At 41.3% G+C, this 24611-nt stretch overlaps 1 protein-coding gene across 1 annotated transcript in view; it reads left to right on the top strand.

Moving 5' to 3' along the window:
* The window catches only part of GLIS3 (GLIS family zinc finger 3), a 535482-nt gene that overhangs the window by 346952 nt on the left and 163919 nt on the right, over positions 1-24611 (top strand). The window contains exons 5-6 of the mRNA XM_077475027.1: positions 7696-7857; positions 10215-10325. Coding sequence (XP_077331153.1) covers positions 7696-7857; positions 10215-10325 — 273 coding nt within the window. The remainder of the gene's footprint in view (positions 1-7695; positions 7858-10214; positions 10326-24611) is intronic.

The following is a 24611-nucleotide window of genomic DNA, read 5'->3' as shown; positions in this document are numbered from 1 at the left end:
ATGTTGCAAGTTTTAAGGGAGCGTGCAATTGGCATGTTGACTGCAGGAGCTATTGCCCTTGAATTTTATGTTAATTTCTCTACCATACGACGTCTCCAAAGGCATTTCAGAGAATTTGGCTGTACATCCAATCGGCCTTACAACTGCAGACCACGTGTAACCACACCAGCCCAGGACCTCCACATCCAGCATCCAAGATCATATGAGAACAGCCATCCGGACAGCTGCTGCAACAATTGGTTTGCATAACCAAAGAGTTTCTGCACAAACTGTCAAAAACCGTCTCAGGGAAGCTCATTTGCATGCTTGTTGTCCTCATCGGGGTCTTGACCTGACTGCAGTTCATCACTGTAACCGACTTGAGTTGGCAAATGCTCACATTCAATGACATCTGGCACTTTGGAGAGGTGTTCTCTTCACGGATGAATCCTGGTATCACTGTACAGGGCAGATGGCGGACAGCATGTATGGCGACATGGGGGTGAGCGGTTTGCTGATGTCAACATTGGGGACCGAGTGGCTCATGGTGGCGGCGTGGTTTTGGTATGGACAACACACATAGGTGCATTTTATTGATGCCATTTTGAATGCACAGAGATACCGTGACGAGCTCCTGAGGCCCATTGTTGTGCCATTCATTCATGACCATCACCTCATGTTGCAGCATGATAATGCATGGCCCCATGTTGCAAGGATCTGTATTAGTGGTGCACCGAATGGGTTTTTTGGTGCCGAAACCGATACCAAAAATGAAAAATACACTAGGCCTAAAACCGATACCGAAACAGCACCGATACCGAAACATATTTTAATTTTTTTTTTTTATACAGGAGATGGTCAGAGACTGGAGACATGGTACAGGAGATGGTCAGAGGCTGGGGACATGGTACAGGAGGTGGTCAGGGACTGGGGACATGGTACAGGAGGTGGTCAGAGACTGGGGACATGGTACAGGAGGTGGTCAGAGACTGGGGACATGGTACAGGAGGTGGTCAGAGACTGGGGACATGGTACAGGAGGTGGTCAGAGACTGGGGACATGGTACAGGAGGTGGTCAGAGACTGGGGACATGGTACAGGAGGTGGTCAGAGACTGGGGACATGGTACAGGAGGTGGTCAGAGACTGGGGACATGGTACAGGAGGTGGTCAGAAACTGGGGACTTGGTACAGGAGGTGGTCAGAGACTGGGGACATGGTACAGGAGGTGGTCAGAGACTGGGGACATGGTACAGGAGGTGGTCAGAGACAGGGGACACGGTACAGGAGATGGTCAGAGACAGAGGACACGGTACAGGAGATGGTCAGAGACAGGGGACACGGTACAGGAGATGGTCAGAGACAGGGGACATGGTACAGGAGATGGTCAGAGACAGGGGACATGGTACAGGAGATGATCAGAGACTGCGGACATGGTACAGAAGATGGTCAGACTGGGGACATGGTACAGGAGATGGTCAGAGACTGGGGATGTGGTACAGGAGATGGTCAGAGACAGAGGACACGGTACAGGAGATGATCAGAGACTGCGGACATGGTACAGAAGATGGTCAGACTGGGGACATGGTACAGGAGATGGTCAGAGACTGGGGATGTGGTACAGGAGATGGTCAGAGACTGGGGACGTGGTACAGGAGATGGTCAGAGACAGAGGACGAGGTACAGGAGGTGTCCCCCATTGCAGCTAGCGTCCCCCATTGCAGGCCAGCGTCCCCCATTGCAGCCAGTGTGCCTGTGCCCCATTGCAGCCAGTGTGCCTGTGCCCCATTGCAGCCAGTGTGCCCCATTGCAGCCAGTGTGCCTGTCCCCCATTGCTGCCAGTGTGCCCCATTGCAGCCAGTGTGCCTGTGTCCCATTGCAGCCAGTGTGTCCCATTGCAGCCAGTGTGCCTGTCCCCCATTGCAGCCAGTGTGCCTGTCCCCCATTGCAGCCAGTGTGCCTGTCCCAAATTGCAGCCAGTGTGCCTGTCCCCCATTGCAGCCAGTGTGCCTGTCCCCCATTGCAGCCAGTGTGCCTGTCCCCCATTGCAGCCAGTGTGCCTGTGCCCCATTGCAGCCAGTGTGCCCCATTGCAGCCAGTGTGCCTGTGCCCCATTGCAGCCAGTGTGCCTGTGCCCCATTGCAGCCAGTGTGTCCCATTTTGCAGCCAGTGTGCCTGTGCCCCATTTTGCAGCCAGCCTGTGCAGGGAAGAGAGCCCCCTCCGCCGCCTGTTTAATCACAGTGCCGGGAACATCACAGCTTTCATTTCAATAGCTGTGTTCCCGGCCGCGCCGTCACACACAGCCCCTCCCCCTTGTCCGGGCACTTTGATAGACAGATCATCCGTGCAATCCTGCGGGTGATCTGTCTATCAAAGTGCCCGGACAAGGGGGAGGGGCTGTGTGTGACGGCGCGGCCGGGAACACACAGCTATTGAAATGAAAGCTGTGATGTTCCCGGCACTGTGATTAAACAGGCGGCGGAGGTGGCTCTCCTGCGCTATAGTATACCCCCATGATGGGCGGCACCAGGGGCGGGGAGCGGAGCCCCGCCCCCCATCCAGGCCACTCCCCATTTTCGGCTCCATTATCGGCCGTTTTTCTCATTCGGCAAATTGCCGAAAAGGGCATTCTCGGCCGATATGTTTCGGTGGTCGAAATTTCGGTGCATCCCTAATCTGCACACAATTCCTGGAAGCTGAAATCCCCCCAGTTCTTGCATGGCCAGCATACTCTCCGGACATGTCACCAATAGAGCATGTTTGGGATGCTCTGGATCGGCGTATACGACAGCGTGTTCCAGTTCCTGCCGATATCCAGTAACTGTGCACAGCCATTGAAGAGGAATGGACCAACATTCCACAGACCACAATCAATAACCTGATCAACTCTATGCAAAGGAGATGTGTTGCACCGCGTGAGGCAGATGGTAGTCACGCCAGATACTGACTGGTTTTCGGACCCCCCACCTCCCTAATACAGTAAAGCTGCCCACTTTAGAGTGGTACATCTTTGATTTCAGCTCATGATAAATAGGGGCAAACAAAAAAAAGTGTATGCATTTATAATTTTGCTCAGTATATATATATATATATATATATATATATATATAATACATATTTTAGTACCGTATTTTTCGGACTATAAGGCGCACGTAAAAGCCTAAATTTTCTCATAAAATCGACCGTGCGCCTTATAATCCGGTGCGCCTTATATATGACCTTCGTGGAAAAAGCCACCCGGTCTCTTACCGTAAACTGACGTACCGTAAACCTCTCTTAGGTTGTTCTACTGCGTGACTGATAGCGATGAGTTTGAAATCCGCTTCGTAAGCATGTCTCTTAACAGGAGCCATTTTTGGGGCAGCGGGTATACCGTAGAAAATGAACGAATGAATGCGCACACCTCCTGACTAAGATGGCCGTAATGCCCAATCCAAGCAGTGCAGCTTCGTGAGCATTACGGCCATCTTAGTCAGGAGGTGTGCGCATTCATTCGTTCATTTTCTACGGTATACCCGCTGCCCCAAAAATGGCTCCTGTTAAGAGACATGCTTACGAAGCGGATTTCAAACTGAAGGCTATCAGTCATGCAGTAGAGCATGGAAATAGAGTAGCTGCGAGAGAATTCAACATTAATGAATCAATGGTACGAAAGTGGAGGAAGCAAGAAGATGCCCTGCGCCAGGTAAAGAAGACCAAACTGAGTTTCCGAGGAAACAAAGCAAGATGGCCACGGTTGGAGGACAAAATAGAACAGTGGGTTATTGAACAGAGAACCGCAGGTAGAAGCGTCTCTACTGTCTCTATTCGACTCAAAGCAACAGCGATCGCACGCGACATGGAGATCAACGACTTTCGAGGAGGTCCCTCTTGGTGCTTCCGTTTCATGAAAAGGCGGAATCTCTCTATCCGCACAAGAACCACTATGTCACAGCAACTGCCAAAGGATTACGAAGAAAAGATGGCCATTTTCCATACCTACTGCAAGAACAAGATCAATGAACAGAAAATCCGACCAGAGCACATCACCAACATGGACGAGGTCCCCCTTACCTTTGATATCCCTGTAAACCGTACTGTCGAGAGAACAGGGACCAGTACGGTATCTATACGCACTACAGGAAACGAAAAGTCATCCTTCACTGTAGTTCTCGGTTGCCAGGCTAATGGCCAGAAACTACCACCCATGGTAATTTTCAAGAGGAAGACTCTGCCAAAAGAAAAGTTTCCGGTTGGCATCATCATCAAGGCTAACCCGAAGGGCTGGATGGACGAGGAGAAGATGAGTGAGTGGCTGAGAGAGGTTTACGTCAAGAGACCGGGCGGCTTTTTCCACGAATCTCCATCCCTATTGGTCTGTGACTCCATGCGCGCCCATCTGACAGATACTGTCAAAGCCCAAGTGAAGAAAACTAATTCGGTGCTTGCCATCATTCCAGGTGGATTAACCAAAGAACTGCAGCCACTAGATATAGGTGTCAACAGGTCGTTTAAAGTTAAACTGCGAGCTTCGTGGGAGCATTGGATGACAGAAGGCGAACACACATTCACCAACACAGGGAGGCAACGCCGGGCGAGTTACGCCACTATCTGCCAGTGGATCGTGGATGCCTGGGCGAAGGTATCAGTCACCAGTGTAATCCGAGCTTTCAAGAAGTCCGGAATTATCACTGAACAGCTAAGTACCGGTACCGATGACAGCAACGAGCCTGACTCGGATACTGATGAGAATGATGAGAGGGATACGGGCGTGCTTGATGCCGAAATCGCCCAATTGTTAAACTCAGACACTGAAGATGAAGAATTTGATGGATTTGCGGGAGAAGAATAAAGTGAAAAAGTGAGTGTCTGGTTTTGTACGGTATTCACCGGTAACTGAACAGTGTTAATAGTTATTGAAGAATAAAGTGAAAAAATAATTGTCTGGTTTTGTATTTAATTGAACAGTGTTAAGAGTTATTGTTATAGACCATTTTATGGTTATTGCTAAAGAGTTGAATAAAATTTGACTTACAGTACCGCATCCGAGTTGTGTTTCATTAAATGCGCCTTATAATCCAGTGCGCCTTATAGTCCGATGCGCCTTATATATGGAAATATCCATTATATTAGCCGGTCGTTGCTAGTGCGCCTTATAATCCGGTGCGCCTTATCGTCCGAAAAATACGGTATTCTAGATATCATTTATGGCAATATACAGTACACTACACTGAATTCAAAGCATTTTGACACCATTATTAACTGAGATTTTAAGCAGTACTGAGAAAAAGAACCCCAGCATAGTCTGCAATTGCAGATTAGCAGAACTTGGAATCTGAAAAAACTTAAGTACTATTGTTGTAGGAAGTGGACCAGAGAAGACATTGTTAAAAAGCCACAGTACAATAAATACAGATGTTTGTAATGTTAAACATAGAGGATTATTTGTTAATGCTGCCTAGTTCTGAAATGCACATAAATATAACCAATAACAAATAGATACAGACAGTTTCTTCTTTTGCCTATCTTCTTTACTGCTGCAGGACTGAGATTAGCCAATGTGATGTCATGATCAAGAACAAATCTAGCAGTGTAAATCATGTAGGAGGACAAATATAATTTTTATGTATCAAGTGTTTTAGTCTGATGGAAACTTGGACATTCATTTCTAGACAGCTTCCTGAGGCAACTGGGGTCATTTTCAAGACATAAAAAATATTTGCTGAAAGGTGTCATGTAGAAGAAGGAACATCTAACCCCAGGGCCATTGTTTCAGGAAACATATGTGTTTGCATGAAAAGTAATACGTGGACCTCACAGTACTGTAATAGTTTGCAATCACACGTGTCTGAAGGTTAATTGTTTCTCATAACTAGCAATCAAAGGTTAACTTTCAGGTTTTAATAGGGGAGAATGAGAGGGAGGATCCAATCAGGATCCTTTTGAGTCTTTTTTTTTTTGGTTGTTGAGAGGTTAGTAGGGTGCAGGAGGAGTCTCTTGCTTCCTCTAGGTCAGTGACTCATGAAGTAAAGAAGCAAGGATTAGCGTGACAGGGTAAGCTTCTATAAAAATACATCAACAATGGAATTCCCTATATTTCTTTTCTTATGGTGTTCCATTTAATAAGATTATAATAGTGTCTAATCAGATTTGAAGGTTATTAAATCTGCTGGGGTTCCAAGTTTGCAGACTTTGTGGAATAGAAATTTGAAAGTCTGGTCCCCAACCAGACTCTACAAAAAAGGGGGAGCATGTGGACTATCTTGGTACAGGTAAAGTATGTAAACAAACAAATATATATACAACACATATATAAAAAAAAATAACGTTTATTGATACAAAAACAACAACATTGTTATCTAAAATTACAGACGGTATAGTATTTCAACTAGTTTTGCTGTAAACAGCTTCGTCAGGAAATACAGTAAATACATCGCAGTAGGCCACTTCCCACCAGTCTGGCATCATCAGGGCCCAAAGGCCATCCGGCAAAGCCTCCCGCTGCGACTGGGGAAGGTAAAAACATAAACACAAGGAGGCTGGTATCTAGAAAGGGCCCTGATGATGCCTGACTGGGGGGAAGTGGCCTACTGCGATGTATTTACTGTATTTCCTGACAAAGCTGTTTACAGCGAAACTAGTTGAAATACTATACCATCTGTAATTTTAGATATCAATGTTGTTTTTGTATATATTATATTATATACATATTATATATGTGTTGTATATATATATATATATTTGTTTGTTTACATACTTTACCTTTTCCTGAGATAGTCCACATGCTCCCTCTTTTTTTGTAGGGTCTGGTTGGGGACCAGACTCTCCAATTTATATTTCATTTAATTTGGATGATGGTACACTAGGTATAATTTCTTATTTTATGTTTTGTTGTGAGGCCACACAATTATCTTTGCAGACTTTGTGGCAAACCCCATTGAAACCAAAAGGGAATTATGGAAAGGGGGCTGGGCTGTCCATTTCTTTCAATTATAGTCTGTTGTCATTCAGCTTACCTGGGTCCAAGGCTATGCATTACATTATCTATTGTTCCTTAAGTATGACAACATATCTGTTATGAAAAGAGAACTTTGCAAATTCTAGAGATTTGCCATGAACTCATGGCAGCACTGAACCCAAACCTTATCCATAATGATGTCATGTTAACAATGTTTAGATGTTCCTTTAAGCAATGGCAAATTGTCAATCTCATTAAACAGTATACAGATTTTTCAATTACTATAATTTGAGGTTTGATGTATGATGAAATAACATGTAGTGGCACAAATGTATAACTTTTAGAGCTTTTATAAAAGTGAGACTGTAAGTCAATACTTTGTATTCTCTCGTTTTGGATAAATAAGTAATAGCAATGTCTCCCCGCTAGTCTAATAGTATATATAAATACTTTTATTTTGCTTAAATATCTTTTATTTATTTTGTTATTAATAAAATGTACAAACTGTTCTAGGATAGCTCAGAGAACTTAAGAAATTGCAAAATATCCAGCAATTCTCTTCTTGAAAATGACTGAAGGTTGTGTGCTCCTAAGCTAAAACTGGCAGGACAGCTTATTATGTATGCCAGCCTTCAGAAAGGTTTAATATCTTGAAATAAGCAAATAGAACTCATTTTTATAGGAGTGATGAAACATGAACCACTAAACAGTGCCTTCCAGTTTGCAAAATACATTACAATCAAAAAGAAAAAATGCTCAATATTCTGTTTCTCGTTACAGTTTGAAGGCTGCAAGAAAGCATTCTCTAGGCTTGAAAACCTGAAGATTCACTTACGGAGTCACACAGGAGAAAAGCCTTATCTGTGCCAGCATCCTGGCTGTCAAAAGGCCTTTAGCAACTCCAGCGATCGCGCCAAGCATCAAAGGACACACCTGGATACCGTAAGGAAAGACACATCAAATAATTTGCTTGTTCCGCAAGAAAAGGCTCCCATACTGCTGCCAGCTTCCTGAGCTTCTCACGAGCAGTCTTTACAAACGACTGTTTCTCCCTTTCCTCTGTATAGCAGAGGCCATAACACTGACAAATGTGAGGACAGTAATTGTGAACATACCTCAAACTATCTATGGCACATAATTAGTGTAAAATTGCACACATCTAGCAACCAGTTTATTTTTACATTAGCCACGTAATAAACTATGAATGAAAATCATTAAATAGCCAAGGACCTATGCACAACAAAAATACTGTGGTCTACAATATATGGCCAATGCAAAGAGCAGTGATGTTGTGCCACAGTATGTGCAAAACGCTAGGAGTGTTGCTATATAGCTATAGTACTAAGGCTTAGCTACAGAGGGGACCTGGGTTGGGGTGCAGAGGGTTTTGGTCAGGAAACCAAACAGCCCCCCCTTTCCTCCCTGCTCTTTTCATTGCTATGCATTTATTAAGGCCTCCTTCAACTATTCACAACTATTCACTTCCTGTCCTAAAGACTCAACAGAAAATGACAGAAAATGTGAACATAATTCTCACCTTGGGATGCCATAGGAACAGGTTTCCCTACTGTAGGATTTTCTCTCACCTCTTTCTCTGATGACAACTCAATATATTTGGATTCCCCCTCACTTCTGTGTCACTGATAGTGGTCACTCACATAAATAAAGGGGTGCATCTACCTAGCGGAGACACAGACAGCAAATTTGACAGAGGGTCTAAACTTTCCCCACTCTATCCACAATAAAATGAATTTTAAAAAATGCCTTTGCATATACATCAACGAATCAAGTATATTGCTCTTTGCTTTCCTAATAAGAAATGAAAAATTGTCGTGCCTGTAATATTGGGATGTTGGTTAATGTGGGTACCAAAATCCAAGCTAAAGCTAAGTTTACTGTAAACCTAAAGTGTATCTAAAGACACACAAGTAGCTCCTATCAAGCTCTTGTTGCTGCGTTTTTTCTGGCGAACCCTGGAACAAAAGGGAAATTTCACTTTGGAGAAATTTCCTTTGTCCAATTGGACACGTTTAAATCCCAGTGCTTAGTTAAGTAAAGAACTGATCATTTATTCAGAAAACCTAAGTGTTTCAGCTAGGTATACTAAGGCATTTGGGAATAACCTGTATGGTAATTACAACATTTGCTTTCTTATTAAAAGAGAGAAAACTAGTTTACAAGAGTTGACTAGTGCCATAGAAGCATATGTACTACCAAGCTATTTACAACCCGTGGCTACTGTGACATAGATGTCTCTCAGCCTCATTTATTTAGCTTGTGCCAGCCTCCCAAAGTCTTCTTGTCTGAACGCCTTTTTCGTTATGTTTCCTGCATGCCTGAAGTCTAGAAGAGGTTTCCTAAACTATATCACATTATACTTCATTTGAATCACTGTCACTTGTTGTACTTACTGCATTACCTAATACATTATTTGCATGAGGGCCAGTTGACACCACAAAAACACACTCCAGATACGTTCCGGATGAATTTCTGCATGCGCATTTTTAATGCTTTTTTGATGCATTTTTTATACGTTTCTGGATGCATTCCATGTGCTTTTTTTCTTCTTTTTTCCAGTTTTTTTTTCACTGTACTGAGGTTTGGTGAGTTTTTGATGCGTTCCAGTGCATTCGGGTGTGTTTTTGATGTGTTTTACTGTGCTCCAATACAGTACAGACAGTGCTGGAAAAATGCAGCATGTTCTACTTTTGTTTCTGGAACTGGAAAGCCATGGAACTGACTGCACTGGAGTGAACTTAGTCATTGGAAACCATATAACCTACTTTCCATGCATTTTTGATGCAGAAAAAAAAGCACACTAGACTGCATGTGGTGTGAACTGGTTTTTAGAGAAAGCTCTTAAATATGAGGGTCAAAAGGTTATATCTCACACAAACATGACGATGGATACGTTTTCAAGTACCGTGTAAAATATTACGTGTTTTTAGCTATATTACATATTAAAATCACTGTCACGCAAAATAATGCCATGCTAAAATCATATAATTATCTGTTAATATTTTTCTTACTGCTGTCTACTTGCCACTATGACCTTTTTATTTCACATTTTTTTCTGTGTCTATATCAGGATTCTGCTCTAACCTTAACCAATGTTTTCTGGATAGTCACTGCTGTTAGACTGCTTCACTAATCTGCTGTATCTGATTTTGCTAATCCTTCCTTGAGCAAATGATTCCTATGCTGTAAGTACCTCTGGGAATGTTCATTGATAACAAATGTGAAGAGAGAGTTACAAGTGAAGTAAAGTGATTACCTTACCTTATGCCTTTTTTGTCTAGAAACCCTATGCCTGTCAGATTCCAGGATGCAATAAGCGCTATACAGACCCAAGTTCATTACGAAAGCATGTAAAAGCTCATTCTTCCAAAGACCAGCAGGCCAGGAAAAAGGTAACAATGATACAGCCATATGTCATATGAATACCGTGCAATTAATTGTGCAGAAATGAGCTGTACCCCGTTGCAACTAGATTGAGACTGTAATTTTCTACTACAGTTTATATAAAATGTCCAGCTGTGAAGTCTCTTAATTGTGAAACCCAGAGACTGTGTACTTTATTGGTGCAGTACTCAAGAGAAAAGCCTGTGTTTCTTGAAAAAAAGACTGCTATAGCAAGTTTTCTGTATTACTGAGGATGTAATTGATATTCCATAGAGAGTACACACAGCCAAGAGCATACATGACCCAAACTGTGATAGTTGTTAAACTAATCCAGACATTCTTATAAGAATTTGATAATATAGTGCTTAAGACATGAGTGGCACTAGGGTCTGATTGTTACTTTCTCACTATGATGCAATTAAATGCAACATAACACAACTATATTGTCATTTAAAAGTATCATTACAATCCTGTTTGTTAATAATGTACATTTTGTAGTCCTTACATCATGTTCGGAAACATATGAGAAAGTTTAAAAAGCTTTTATTGTGTCCAATTTCTCCTCCTTCTCCACATGTCATGCCTACAATAAATAAGTGTTACAAAATACCTTAGCTCTTATAATTATTAATACAATGCAGGTTTTTAGTGCTTTACTATGTATAAACTGTATGGTTATTCAGCAGGATATATAAAGAAGGGGGTGGGTATAAACACAAAATACTCAAATATGTAATTACTGGGTTTGTAAAGCACATACAGTTTCTTTTATGCCATGTACACATGAACAAACTGGTCCGCCGGACAATCCGCCCGTGTGTGGGCTCTGGCTGACTTTTTTTCCCTAAATGTCCGGCGGACTTAGAAAGTAGTTTTGACTCAAAAATTGTCCGCCGGACTGCGAGTCAAAATGAACGGACTTTCCTCCGTGTGTGGGCAAGTCCGTTCATTTCAAAAGTACGGCGGACTCCCGCCAAAGTCCGGTCGTGTGTGGGAAGGTCCGCTCGTTCGGAAAGTCCGGCGGACTTTCCAGCGGTTTGTCTGCCAGACTAAGTCCGCCGCATAGTCTGATCGTGTGTATGCGGCATAAGTGTAGGAAAATGGGGACAGACTGGATCAGCAGGCAGGGTAGCATTCCCCCATCTAAAGGCCAAAGTGTATCTTTAGTGTTGAGTAGAGAAAGAAATGATTAAAACCCTCAATACTGTCCCATTTGGAAAATCTCCCCTTACTTCCTGCCCCTGGGACAGAAGAGAAAGTGAGAATAAATTTCCACAAAGTGTGAGGAAATAGTTCTTAAGCCTTGTGCACACGATCAGATTTTCCGATGGGAAATGTGTGATGAAAATCCGACCATTTGTATGCTCCATCGGAGCGCATATTCCATGGACAAATGTTGGATAGCAGGCTTTAAAATTTTCCGCAGACAACGGTCTGTGGTCGGATTTTCCAATCGTGTGTACAAAAGTCCATCAGACAAAAGTCCAAAGTACAAACACGCATGCTCGGAAGCAAGGACGAGCCAGAAGTGGTCGGTCTTGTAAACTAGCGTTCGTAATGGAGAATTATCATTCGTGACGTGGCAAATTATGAAATCTCGAAATGCAACGCACATTCTCTTCTTCTTTAATGGGATAATAATGAAGCTGCTTTGCTGGTGATACTGATGAAATTATGGCAAACCAATTTTCAAAGGATTTTTTTTTCTAGTGATATCAAGAATAATATTATTATGCTTTTTATTTTTTATTTTTTTGGTGCAAGTTACCACACCTCCATTATCCCGTAGTTTTTAAGATCAAAGACTATGTTGATGTCCCTTGTTAATTTTACATTGTATTTTTTAAAATATAACTGCCTACTCCCAAACTTTCATTTGAAGAAAAACACATAGTCAAGAATTATTCTCCACAATTTTTTAATTGTACATTAAAAAAAGAAAACAAATTAAATTAGACATGATATCAGCCAATAGAACTTAACCAAAAAGTGCATTCTATGCATCCAAAAATATAGAAAATATACCAAATCAAATCATTATTCAACCAATCATCCGGAGATAATTCCGAAAATCATACGGATTATTCTCCTGGAGCTCCTGCAGCATATGACATAATTGGTCACGATTAATAAAGCAACCAATTTTTGATCCAAGAAATCCTCCTCCTTCTGTTTGTGGACTGGACTTGGGTCAAAGCAATAACTCCAAGGCCAATAATAAATAACACGTTATCTCCTCAGATTCCGCAACATGTCTGGTTGATGAACGACCGTTCAGAAACTAACTGAAAAGCGCAAATCAACACTCACCAAACTTCTACTAACACAAAATTAGCAGAAGGAGCCCAAAGGGTGGAGCTAAAGAGCTGAAAAAACATGTAGTACGTCACTATGTGTTTGTTTGCCGACAATTGTGTGCCATTTGTATGCAAGACAAATTTTGGGCCAACACACCTTTGGACAAAAGTCTGAGGTTTTTCTGCGGAAAATCCAATCGTATGCACGAGGCTTTAGACAACTGTCACAGAGACAGTTTTCCACTAGGAAGATTTCCTATGACTTTCTGTTCTTGTGAGAACTGTAAAATGTTGTAATTTACTATATCACAACAAATAAACAAATAAAGAGAGGGATGCAGGCTTTAAACAGTCAAGGGTCACAAACTAAACCAGCAAAGAAAAAAAAATAACTTACACCTAAAATTCTTCTTTCTGAATATATAGTAATATAGTTGGAGCTGCTGCATTAGCTTAGGATGTGAGCTATTTATTGTTAAGCAATGCATGTTGCTCATTATAAGTGGTATGTATAGCAATAAGGTCAAGGAATTTTAATGCAGAAGAGACATGCTTTGTCTCTTCTCCATTAAAGTTACTCACCTGCCTGTCCCTCCTTTGTATAGTGAGCCATGCATGTGCAGCTCACTGTACGAATCTGATTGAATTCACACCCAAGTAGCTGGCAAACAAGGCCTGGGAGCTGGCCACCTGAAGATATCAGCGGCTCAGTGGGAAGCTCGCTGGAGCAGGGGTAAGAGGGCTGTTACTGATTAAAATTTTCGTGTTCGATTAATCAATTTTTTTTAATCGATTAATCGACTAATTTTGATTAATTATAACGCACATACAGATCCAACTACATTTAGCTGATCTCCTTGCATTGCAAATCTACAGTGATAAATGTGGTATACACTATATACAATCACCGACACTAGTTTGCTTCCACAATCCATGACTTAACTTCACAGTTCACACAAATACTTTTAAAATTCAAACTGTAGCACTGACATAAGTTATTTTTTTTCCACAGTAGCGTGACAATCCATCCACCTCCGGTCTAACGAATCACTTTCACCTTATGGCATGGACCCCTGTGCAAACAGGTGGTCATGCAAGCGGGTATCAAAAGGGTTAACACAGACCATAAATTTCTCTCACGTCTCCTTAGATCTCAGCAAGGATGCCAGGTCATTGGTAGAAAGAAAAGTGCTCACCGCTTAAGTATAAGATTTAATTTTTGTGTTCAAACACAAACTACTCACATAAAGATGATAAAAACACAGCATGTAAAGCTGACAATCGTGTTAGTTCCGTAGGACAGCAGCGGGTGACGTCATGCGTAGCTCCTCCCCCGTACGCGCTACGTTCAATCAGAACTTAAATGTCACCGGACTCCTCCCCCCTTCCCTTCGTTAGCAGACAGAGGCACTCGGGGAAGGGGGGAGGAGTCCAATGACATCAATGTCCGTGATGACACCTGATCTCCGACAGAACTCTTTTGATCGGTCAAAAGAATTTTTGGCACAAAGTCATTTAAATGTAGCTTTATGGCCACAACCATAAATGCTACTGTACATTTGGAGATGAGTCAACAACAAAGGTACACCATTCTTTCTGTCAAACACGGAGGTGGATCGCTGATGTTTTGGGGATGTGTGAGCTACAAAGGCACAGGAAATGTGGTAAAAATTGATGGCGCAATGAATGCAGCATGTTATCAAAAAATACTGGAGGAACATTTGCATTCATCAGCCAGGAAGCTGTGCATGGGACGTACTTGATCAATCCAACATGACAATAAACCAAAACACAAGGCCAAGTCGACCTGTCATTGGCTACAGCAGAATAAAGTGGAGGTTCTGGAGTGGCCATCTAAGTCTCCTTACCTCAATATCATTGAGCCACTCTGGGAACATCTCAAATGTCCAGTTCATGCAAGACAGGCCAAGAATTTACAGCAGCCGGAGGCTTTTTGCCAAGAGAAATGGGCAGCTTTACCATCTGAGAAGATAAAGAGCCTCATCCACAAATACCATAAAAGACTTAAGAACTGGGGTATGTAAACTTTTGATCAGCGTTACAGAAAATGGTGTAACTGCGTCGATCCTACATAGTATATTTATCTTACCACATATCAAAAACAATCTTTATCAGTGATTCATCATCATGAATTCAAATAAAGTGCATATTTAGTGAACTGCAATATTATAAAGAAAAATATCCTGTTTAATCAAAAATAAAATCATGTGTTAAGCAAAGAACAGTCCCAATATTCCTCTTCAAAAGATGATTATCTGAATCCCACATGCAGAAGTCCACATCCGTGATTGGAAAATTTTCACCAATTTGTGAAACACCACCACCTTCTAAAATGGACACTCACCAGAAACAGGGTAAAAAGACGCCTTTAGTTTATGTTGGGTTAACCACTCCACTCATATAAGCATGCCTGTAGATTTCCCGATTGAATGCCAGTAATCATTCCTTGCATCTCCACATTAATCTCAGGATCTCATAAAAAGCAAACAGCCATCATAGCGCAACATATTATAATTTATTCAATCATTAAAATAAGTATAGAGAATTTTCACTCACAAGTGCGGTACCTATATACTGGCTCTATGCCTTTCCAGCAATGCTCTTAGGGCTAGCAAGCGTCGTTCTGTCTCCTGGGATCGATCAAAGCCTTGATTTGGTGCAGATTAGGGCAGGAAGTCGCACCAGAAGCCTCTACTTATTTCACATCCAATCATGCGTCTTGCTGATCATTATCTGAAAAATGGCCAAGAAATCAAAATTCTGCCAGGGTATGTAAACTTATTTGCACAACTGTATATATATATATATATATATATATATATATATATATATACACACACACACAATATACTGTATTATATCACAGTATACTATATTTATATTATATTTATAGTATAATTATATTACTATAATTATACTATATATATATTATTATTTTACAGGATTTATATAGCGCCAACAGTTTGCGCAGCGCTTTACAACATGAGGGAAGACAGTACACTTCCAATGCAAATCAATACAGGAAGGATCAAGAGGGCCCTGCTCGTTAGAGCTTACAATCTAGAACACATATACACACACACTATATTGCCAAAGGGACGCCTGCCTTTACACACATACATGATCTTTAATGGCATCCCTTTAATTTTTATGCTCCCAACTTTATAGGAACAGTTTGGAATGTATGGCCCCTCCAACATGACTGTGCAACAGTGCACAAAGCAAGGTCCGTAAAGACATGGATGAGTGAGCTTGGGGTGGAGGAACTTGACCAGCCTGCACAGAATTCTGACTTCTGTCAACTCAATATTGAACACTATGGACTAAGACTAGGTTGCCATTAAATGTCATGTGGGTGTAAAGGCAGGAACACTTTTGACAATATAGAGTGTATATATATATATATATATATATATATATATAAATATATATATATGCACATATACAGTGGGGACCGAAAGTATTCAAATTTTTCACTCTTTGTTATATTGCAGCCATTTGCTAAAATCATTTAAGTTAATTTTTTCCTCATTAATGTACACACAGCACCCATATTGACAGAAAAACACAGAATTGTTGACATTTTTGCAGATTTATTAAAAAAAAAGAAAAACTGAAATATCACGTGGTATTCAGACCCTTTGCTGTGGCACTCATATATTTAACTCAGGTGCTTTCCATTTCTTCTGATCATCCTTGAGATGGTTCTACACCTGCATTTGAGTCCAGCTGTGTTTGATTATACTGATTGGACTTGACTAGGAAAGCCACACACCTGTCTATATAAGACCTTACAGCTCACAGTGCATGTCAGAGCAAATGAGAATCATAAGGTCAAAGGAACTGCCTGAAGAGCTCAGAGACAGAATTGTGGCAAGACACAGATCTGGCCAAGGTTACAAAATCATTTCTGTTGCACTTAAGGTTCCTAAGAGCACAGTGGCCTCCATAATCCTTAAATGCAAGACGTTTGGGATGGCCAGAGCCCTTCCTAGAGCTGACTGCCTGGCCAAACTGAGCTATCGGGAGAGAAGAGCCTTGGTGAGAGAGATAAAGAAAAACCCAAAGATCACTATAGCTGAGCTCCAGAGATGCAGTCGGGAGATGGGAGAAAGTTGTAGAAAGTCAACCATCACTGCAGCCCTCCACCAGTTGGGGCTTTATGGCAGTGTGACCCGACGGAAGCCTCTCCTCAGTGCAAGACACATGAAAGCCCGCATAGAGTTTGCTAAAAAAAACACCTGAAGGACTCCAAGATGGTGAGAAATAAGATTTTCTGCTCTGATGAGACCAAGATAGAACTTTTTGGTCTTAATTCTAAGCGGTATGTGTGGAGAAAACCAGGCACTGCTCATCACCTGTCCAATACAGTCCCAACAGTGAAGCATGGTGGTGGCAGCATCATGCTGTGGGGGTGTTTTTCAGCTGCATGGACAGGACGACTAGTTGCAATCGAGGGAAAGATGAATGCAGCCAAGTGCAGGGATATCCTGGATGAAAACCTTCTCCAGAGTGCTCAGGACCTCAGACTGGGCTGAAGGTTTACCTTCCAACAAGACAATAACCCTAAGCACATAAAATAACAAAGGAGTGGCTTCACAACAACTCTGTGACTGTTCTTGAATGGCCCAGCCAGAGCCCTGACTTAAACCCAATGGAGCATCTCTGGAGAGACCTAAAAATGGCTGTCCACCAACGTTTACCATCCAACCTGACAGAACTAGAGAAGGATCTGCAAGGAGGAATGGCAGAGGATCCCCAAATCCACTTGTTGCATCTTTCCCAAAAAGACTGGCTGTATTAGATCAAAATGGTGCTTCTACTAAATACTGAGCAAAGGGCCTGAATACTTATAACCATGTGATATTTAAGTTTTTCTTTTTTAATAAATCTGCAAAAATGTCAACAATTCTGTGTTTTTCTGTCAATATGGGGTGCTGTGTGTACATGTGTGTAATGAGGAAAAAAAAGAACTTAAATGATTTTAGCAAATGGCTGCAATATAACAAAGAGTGCAAAATTGAAGGGGGTCTGAATACTTTCTGTCCCCACTGTGTATATATATATATATATATATATATATATATATATATATATATATATATATATATATATATAAAATTATTATTATTATACAGGTTTTATATAGCACCAACAGTTTGCTCAGCGCTTTACAACATGAGGGCAGACATTATAGTTACATTACAATTTGTTACAAGAGGAATCAGACGACCCTGCTCGTTAGAGCTTACAATCTAAAAAGGAAGGGTCAATTGATAAAAAAGTTAATAGCTGTGGGGGGGGTGAGCTGATGGAGGAAGTAAAACAGTGTTAGTTAGAGACAGGATAGGCTTCTTTGAAGAGAAGGGTTTTCAAAGTTTTGGGGATCATCTAAAGATGGATAGATTAGGGGACAGTTGGACAGATTGGGGTAGGGAGTTCCAAAGGATGGGAGAAGCTCTGGAGAAATCCTGGAGGTGAGCATGGGAGGAGGTGACAAAGGAGCTAGAGAGCAGGAGGTCTTGGGATGACCGAAGAGATCGGATTTTTTGTTATTTTGGGACTAGGTTAATGATGTAACTAGGGGCAGAGTTATGGATGGCTTTGTAAATTATTGTTAGTACTTTGAATTTTATTCGTTGGGTGAGTGGAAGTCAGTAGAGGGATTGGAAGAGAGGGGTGGAGGACACTGAATGGCTGGTAAGGTGGATGAGTCTGGCAGCTGCATTCATTATGGACTGAAGGGGGGATAGTCTATGTAAAGGTAATCCAATGAGGAGGGAGTTGCAGTAGTCGAGGCCAGATATCACCAGGGAGTGAATTAGAAGCTTGGTGGTGTCATTAGTTAGAAAGGGGCGTATTCTGGAAATGTTGCGGAGGCTAAGGCGGCATGATTTGGACAGGGCTTATATGTGGGCTTGAAAGGACAGTTTGGAGTCTAAGGTTACCCCTATCACCCTGGCATGTGGAGACGGACTGATAGATGTGCCATTGATCTTGACAGAGAAGTCAGGTGAAGGGGCACGTGGGGGAGGAAATATTAAGAGCTCGGTTTTAGATAGATTAAGTTTGAGGAAGTGGTGTGACATCCAGGCTGATACGTCTGTTAGTAGATCAGTGATGTGTGAGGAGATTGATGGGGTGAGCTGAGGGGCAGAGAGATAGATTTGGGTGTCATCAGCATATAAATGGTAGTGAAAGCCGTGGGAGCTGACCCAGGGAGGATGGTAGATCGAGAATAGTAGAGGTCCAAGGACAGAACCTTGGGGGACCCAAATGGAAAGGGGTGTTGGAGAAGAGGAAGTGGAGTTGTAAGTGACACTGAAGATGAGATGAGATAGGTAAGATTCAAACCAAGAGAGTACAGCCATGGAGACCAAGCAAATTTAGTTTTTTTTTGAGGAGGGGGTGGCCAACTGTATCAAAGGCAGCAGAAAGGTCAAAGAGTAAGAGTATGGAATAATGACCGTTGGTTTTGGCTGTTAGTAAGTCGTTTGTGAGTTTTAGGAGGGCAGTTTCTGTGGAGTGCTGTGGGCGAACTCCAGACTGAAGGGGATCAAGAAGGTTATTTTCAATGAGGTGGTTGCTCAGTCGGTTGTAGACTAAACGTTCAAGGAGTTTGGAGGCAAAAGGGAGTAAAGAGATGGGTCTTGTTAAGATTGGGTTTTGGGTTGGTTGGGTTGGGTCTGAGGCCTTTTTTGGTATGGGAGTGACTAGTGCATGTTTTAGAGGGTTGGGGAAGATGCCAGTTGAGAGTGAGAGGTTGAAGATATGAGCTAAAGAGTGTAGGATTGAGTCAACTTGTGACCGTAGTATTTGAGAAGGAAGAGGGTCCAGGGGGCAGGAGGTTAGGTGGGCATTAGAAAAAAGTTTAGTGACTTCCTCTATAGTAGCTGGGTTAAAAGAGGAAAGTATTGAGTGTGCAGTAGGACAAGGAGTGTAAGGTGAGGGGGATGTCTGTAGATCGGAGATCTCGAGACGAATCGTCTCAATCTTATTTTTGAAGTGATAAGCAATCTCCTGGGCAGTGAGTAAGTTAGTGGGTGGGGGTAATGGAGGACGAAGTAGAGTGGTAAAGGTAGAAAAGAGTTGACGGGGACTGTGTGAGAGGGTGTTAATGAGAGTGATAAAGTAGGTCTGTTTGGCAGTGTGCAGGCAGGAATGGTATTTTTGGAGGGCAGATTTATATTGGCTGAAATCTTGCTGCGACTTAGTTTTACGCCACAGACGCTCAAGAGCATGGCTACTTTTTTGAGGCTTCTGGTATTGATATGGCCTTATTTGATATGTCCTGTATGTAATCCTTTCCAAAAGTTCTGAAAGCACTTGGTGAATATATATATATATATAATATATTATATTTATTTATATTAATTAATATATTTATATTTATTTCTATTCAGTTTATGCAACAAAGTTTTATTCTGTTGTATTTAAGATGTTTTTGTCTAATATCAATGTTGTTCCATTTAATCTCATTTAACTGACTTGTACCTAGATGTTAGCTAACATCAAGCAATGGAATTTGAAATATTTCAAGGCAATAATAATAATAAAAACTAAGAAACATTAAACCTTTTAGGGTGGAATAAAGATTATTTATGGCTTTAATTAAATTTGAAATTGGCATAAGGTCACAAAGAGGTTTTAAACAACAACATGCAATTCTTAGTTTAAAAAAAAACATAAAAATTCCAAGGTGCTAAAGAAGCAGTCAAATAAATAGCTGCCCCCATGGGGGACTGTTGTGTTGAAAGGAGGGAACCCTTGGGCTGTCATAGCCTGTTAGTCCAGGCCTTATTTGATATGTCCTGCATGTAATCCTTTCTAAAAGTTCTCAAAGCACTTGGTGAATTGTATTTTACAAAGTACAGCAGATACTGTAGATTAATAATATTTCAAGATTTAAAAGCTTTACAAGAATAAATGTCACCAAATTTCAGTATCAGATTCCAGTGCTGCTTGAGAGAGCATGACATAAACTAGAAGCATGCTGTGGAATGTCTTGTGAGCTGTTTAAGTACAGGCAGTAGAAACAGAATGTAGTGACATTACAAGCATAAGGTGCTATGGATGAAGTTCCTTGACTTGTAATCCAAATTATACTGAAGAATAATGATAGATAGATAGATAGATAGATAGATAGATAGATAGATAGATAGATAGATAGACATTGGGTGGGATAGATAGATAGATAGATAGATAGATAGATAGATAGATAGATAGATAGATAGATAGATAGATAGATAGATATATAGATAGATAGATAGATAGATAGATAGATAGATAGATAGATAGATAGATATTTGGTGAGAGAGAGATAGATAGATAGATAGATAGATAGATAGATAGATAGATAGATAGATAGATAGATAGATAGATAGATAGATAGATAGATAGATAGATATTGGGTGGGAGAGATACTTTACTTTAACTGCCAATTGCGCGGTCATGAGACGTGGCTCCCAAACAAAATTGATGTCCTTTTTTTCCCACAAATAGAGCTTTCTTGGTGGTATTTGATCACCTGTGCAGTTTTTATTTTTTGCGCTATAAACAAAAAATAGTGACAATTTTGAAAAAAATGCATTATTTTTTATTTTTGCTATAATAAACATCACCAAAAAAAATAAAAAAAATCATTTTATTTACTCAATTTAGGCCTATACGTATTCTTCTACATATTTTTGGTAAAAAAAAATCACAATACCGTAAGCTTTTATTGATTGGTTTGCACAGTTATAGTTAGTCAGTTATAGCGTCTACAAATAGGGGATAGTTTTATCGCATTTTTATTCATAATTTTTTTTGTAATGGCGGCAATTAACAATTTTTATTGTGGCTGCGACATTATGGCGGACACATCGGACACTTTTGGCGCAATTTTGGGACCATTCACATTTATACAGCGATCAGTGCAATTAAAAATGCATTGATTACTGTGTAAATGTCACTGGCAGTGAAGGGGTTAACCACTAGGTGGCGCTGTATGGGTTAAGTGTGTCCTAGGGAGTGATTCTAAGTGTGGTGGGGAGGGGCTGTGTGTGACATGTCACTGATCACCGCTCCCGATTACAGGGAACGGTGATCAGTGACAGTGTCATGAGGCAAAATGGGGAGATGCTTGTTTACATTAGCATCTCCCCATTCTTCCTCACAGTGAGATGATCGCCGGTATCCCCACGAACATCGAGTCCGCAGGACCCGCGATCATGGCCAAGGAGCTCCCAGCGGGTGCGCACGCATGCTCCCCGTAAGCCACCTCAAAAAAGGGCAACGTACAAGTACATTAATCTGCCTGTAGGTGCCCTTCTGCCACAGTATATTTGCGTGAGCCGGTCGGGAAGCGGTTAAAGTAAGTTCAAACTGAGTGTATAATGAAAAGCTGAAAGTCAAAATACATGTAGATTTAGAGTTAATATATCTATAAACTGTATATCCACAGTCATTGCCAGGTAAATTTATGCGCAAATCTAGCCCTTTCCGGTGAAAGTCAAATATATCATCATCCATTTCTGCCTCACAAATCTCAGTAGTGTTCCTTTGATACGATAGGGAGAAAGGAAAGGCCATGTGAGACCTTTGCAGTAGCTGACAATGTCTCTTGATCTAAGTCAGTTTTTATTTAAAGTGTTTGTTACCCCAACATTTCATTTTCCTGATATATGTCTGCTGTGCCATGTCCTTGTATGAGGAAGTCTCCTGTTATCTTTATATTGCTTCTTTTATGTGAAATCCCTGGTGATCCAGCTAGTCCCTTTGCTTTCCTATTAAAACCTGAACACACTAAGCAGGAGAGCTCAGCTTGGTCAGTTCTCTAGCTATGATGGGAACTCAGTGTGCTCTCCTCCAATGCTTAGACTTGCCTTGACACGCCCCTGCTGCTCAACCATTCACTGGGAAGCTCAGTGTGTTGATGTGATCACTTATAAAAAAGGGGAAAAAAGGTATTTATAATGTATTTTTATATCTTTACAAAAAATGGCTTTTCATCTCTATTTTAATCTGAATGGGTTGTGTTACAAGGTGATCATTTACAATCACTTTAACTTATCCTATACAGAACTAGACTAGTATTAAAACTATATTGTACAATAATTTATTTGTTTAAACTTCTTTCAAGTACTGTGTATTGACATCCAAAAATTATTTTCTAGTTCTGGATAGAAAGGAGACTGTATCCTTCTCACTGCATCCACATCATATTTTCCCCAAGCCTGCTTAAAACTTAAATAACAATCACAGGCAACACGTGAAATGAATTATAAAACCGCTAATGCAAATAAACGCTAATGCTAATTTGCTAACAGCAAATAGTGTAACGGTGCTAAAGTCAAAATGCTAACCCAGTGAGAGGGTACATCCTGTAGCCAATGCTATGCTCAGCTGCACTTCCTTTGTCTCAAACTGGCAGCTCTAAGCCCTTATACACACGGTCGGAGTTTCCGACGGAATGTTTCCTATCGGACCGTTTTGTCGGATATTCCGACTGTGTGTGGTCTGCATCGGACTGTTTCCGTCGGAATATCGGACGGACCAGGTTTTACTTGCCGGTAAAATTTTCCGACCAAATGCTCCTATCGGACATACTCTGATCATGTGTAGCCTACTCCGGCGGACAAAGTGCCACACATGCTCAGATCAAATTCCTAGACCAAAGCTATTGGCTACCAGCCTGAACGTAGTCCCGTTGTAACGAAATAACATCATCACGTTATGTACAATCGGATTTTCCGACAACTTAGTCCGACCGTGTGTATGCAACATCACTTCCGGACCTCTTCCGGAATTAATCAGTCGGAATTATACAGACGGATTTGGTTGTCGGAATCTCCGACCATGTGTACAAGGGCTAAGAGACATCTTAGAATTTACATATTTTTTTACTTCACAATATAAAATGTGAAGGGAGGGGATAAATCAACACTGAAAATTTAATTGGAAAAGTAGTAGACCGCCGACTCAATCAGATCCTGGGTGGGGTTCCTGGAGCCAAAGCTACCATAGATACAGCAGGTGTAACCTAAGCTCAGGCGAGCAAAAGTTAACATATGGAAACACCCTGTAGGATGGGTACAAAAATTAATTGATAAAATAGCATAATTTCCAAAAAACACATAAATAACATGAATCAAAACCTTCACCATACCATGAATAAAATATTTGTGACAACGTTGTCAAGAATTCGGTAAAAACAGCCGGTCTCTAAGAAACACATACAATCACACCGAGGGACCAGCATGGATAACCAGTGAAGAGGACTAATGATAGCATCACATGACGCCCAAGGCCTATACTAGTATAGGGAAGTCATGGAATATGTCCATGGACATGGGGCAGATGGAGGGAGTCAAGGGGTTGGAAGTTTGAAGATATAAACCGATGTGAAGATAATACTTCAATATCAGCAATGATAGAGGCCAGGCAAATTAATTAATTTGTGGATGCTTATACAGCGCACAGCTCATACAGTCAGGGACACACCAATATGTAGTCTGGATGCCACCAGGATGAAATTAATGGCAAGAGCAACAAACATTAAAGTCTCTGGCCATAGCAGGCGAGTCACACATCAACATTACCAATCAGGGTATATGGTGTAATAGCGGGAACACACTGTCCCATGCAAAGATTTCACCCACAACATGGCTGGATCCATGATCAGTTCGACACCATGATTTTCCATTGTGCTCCTTCAGTCAGACCTCCAAAGGTGTCATCAATGTCCGTGCTGTCCCAGACTGATGCCGTTCAGCAGTGCCTCGGGATGCTAGTCAGCCCTGTGTGGAGCGATGCAGAAGCTGTAACCGCGTGAGTGCTGGAGGTACATGACACAGTAACATCAATGCATTTCGTTCAGTCACGTGAGCTTCCTCAAGACATGGTAGTGAGCAAATTTGGGGGCTTATAATAGAATGATAATGGTCCTCCATTTCCAAGTTTCCACCCTTAAAGCACCACCATGATTTTTTACTT

Source organism: Lithobates pipiens, unplaced genomic scaffold (assembly GCF_037356315.1).
Source record: "Lithobates pipiens isolate NorthernLeopardFrog02 unplaced genomic scaffold, aLitPip1_a1.2 Scaffold_13, whole genome shotgun sequence".
Taxonomy (NCBI): Eukaryota; Metazoa; Chordata; class Amphibia; order Anura; family Ranidae; genus Lithobates; species Lithobates pipiens.
The sequence above is the reverse complement of the archived record's forward strand: the minus strand, read 5'-3'. Positions and strand labels throughout refer to the sequence as shown.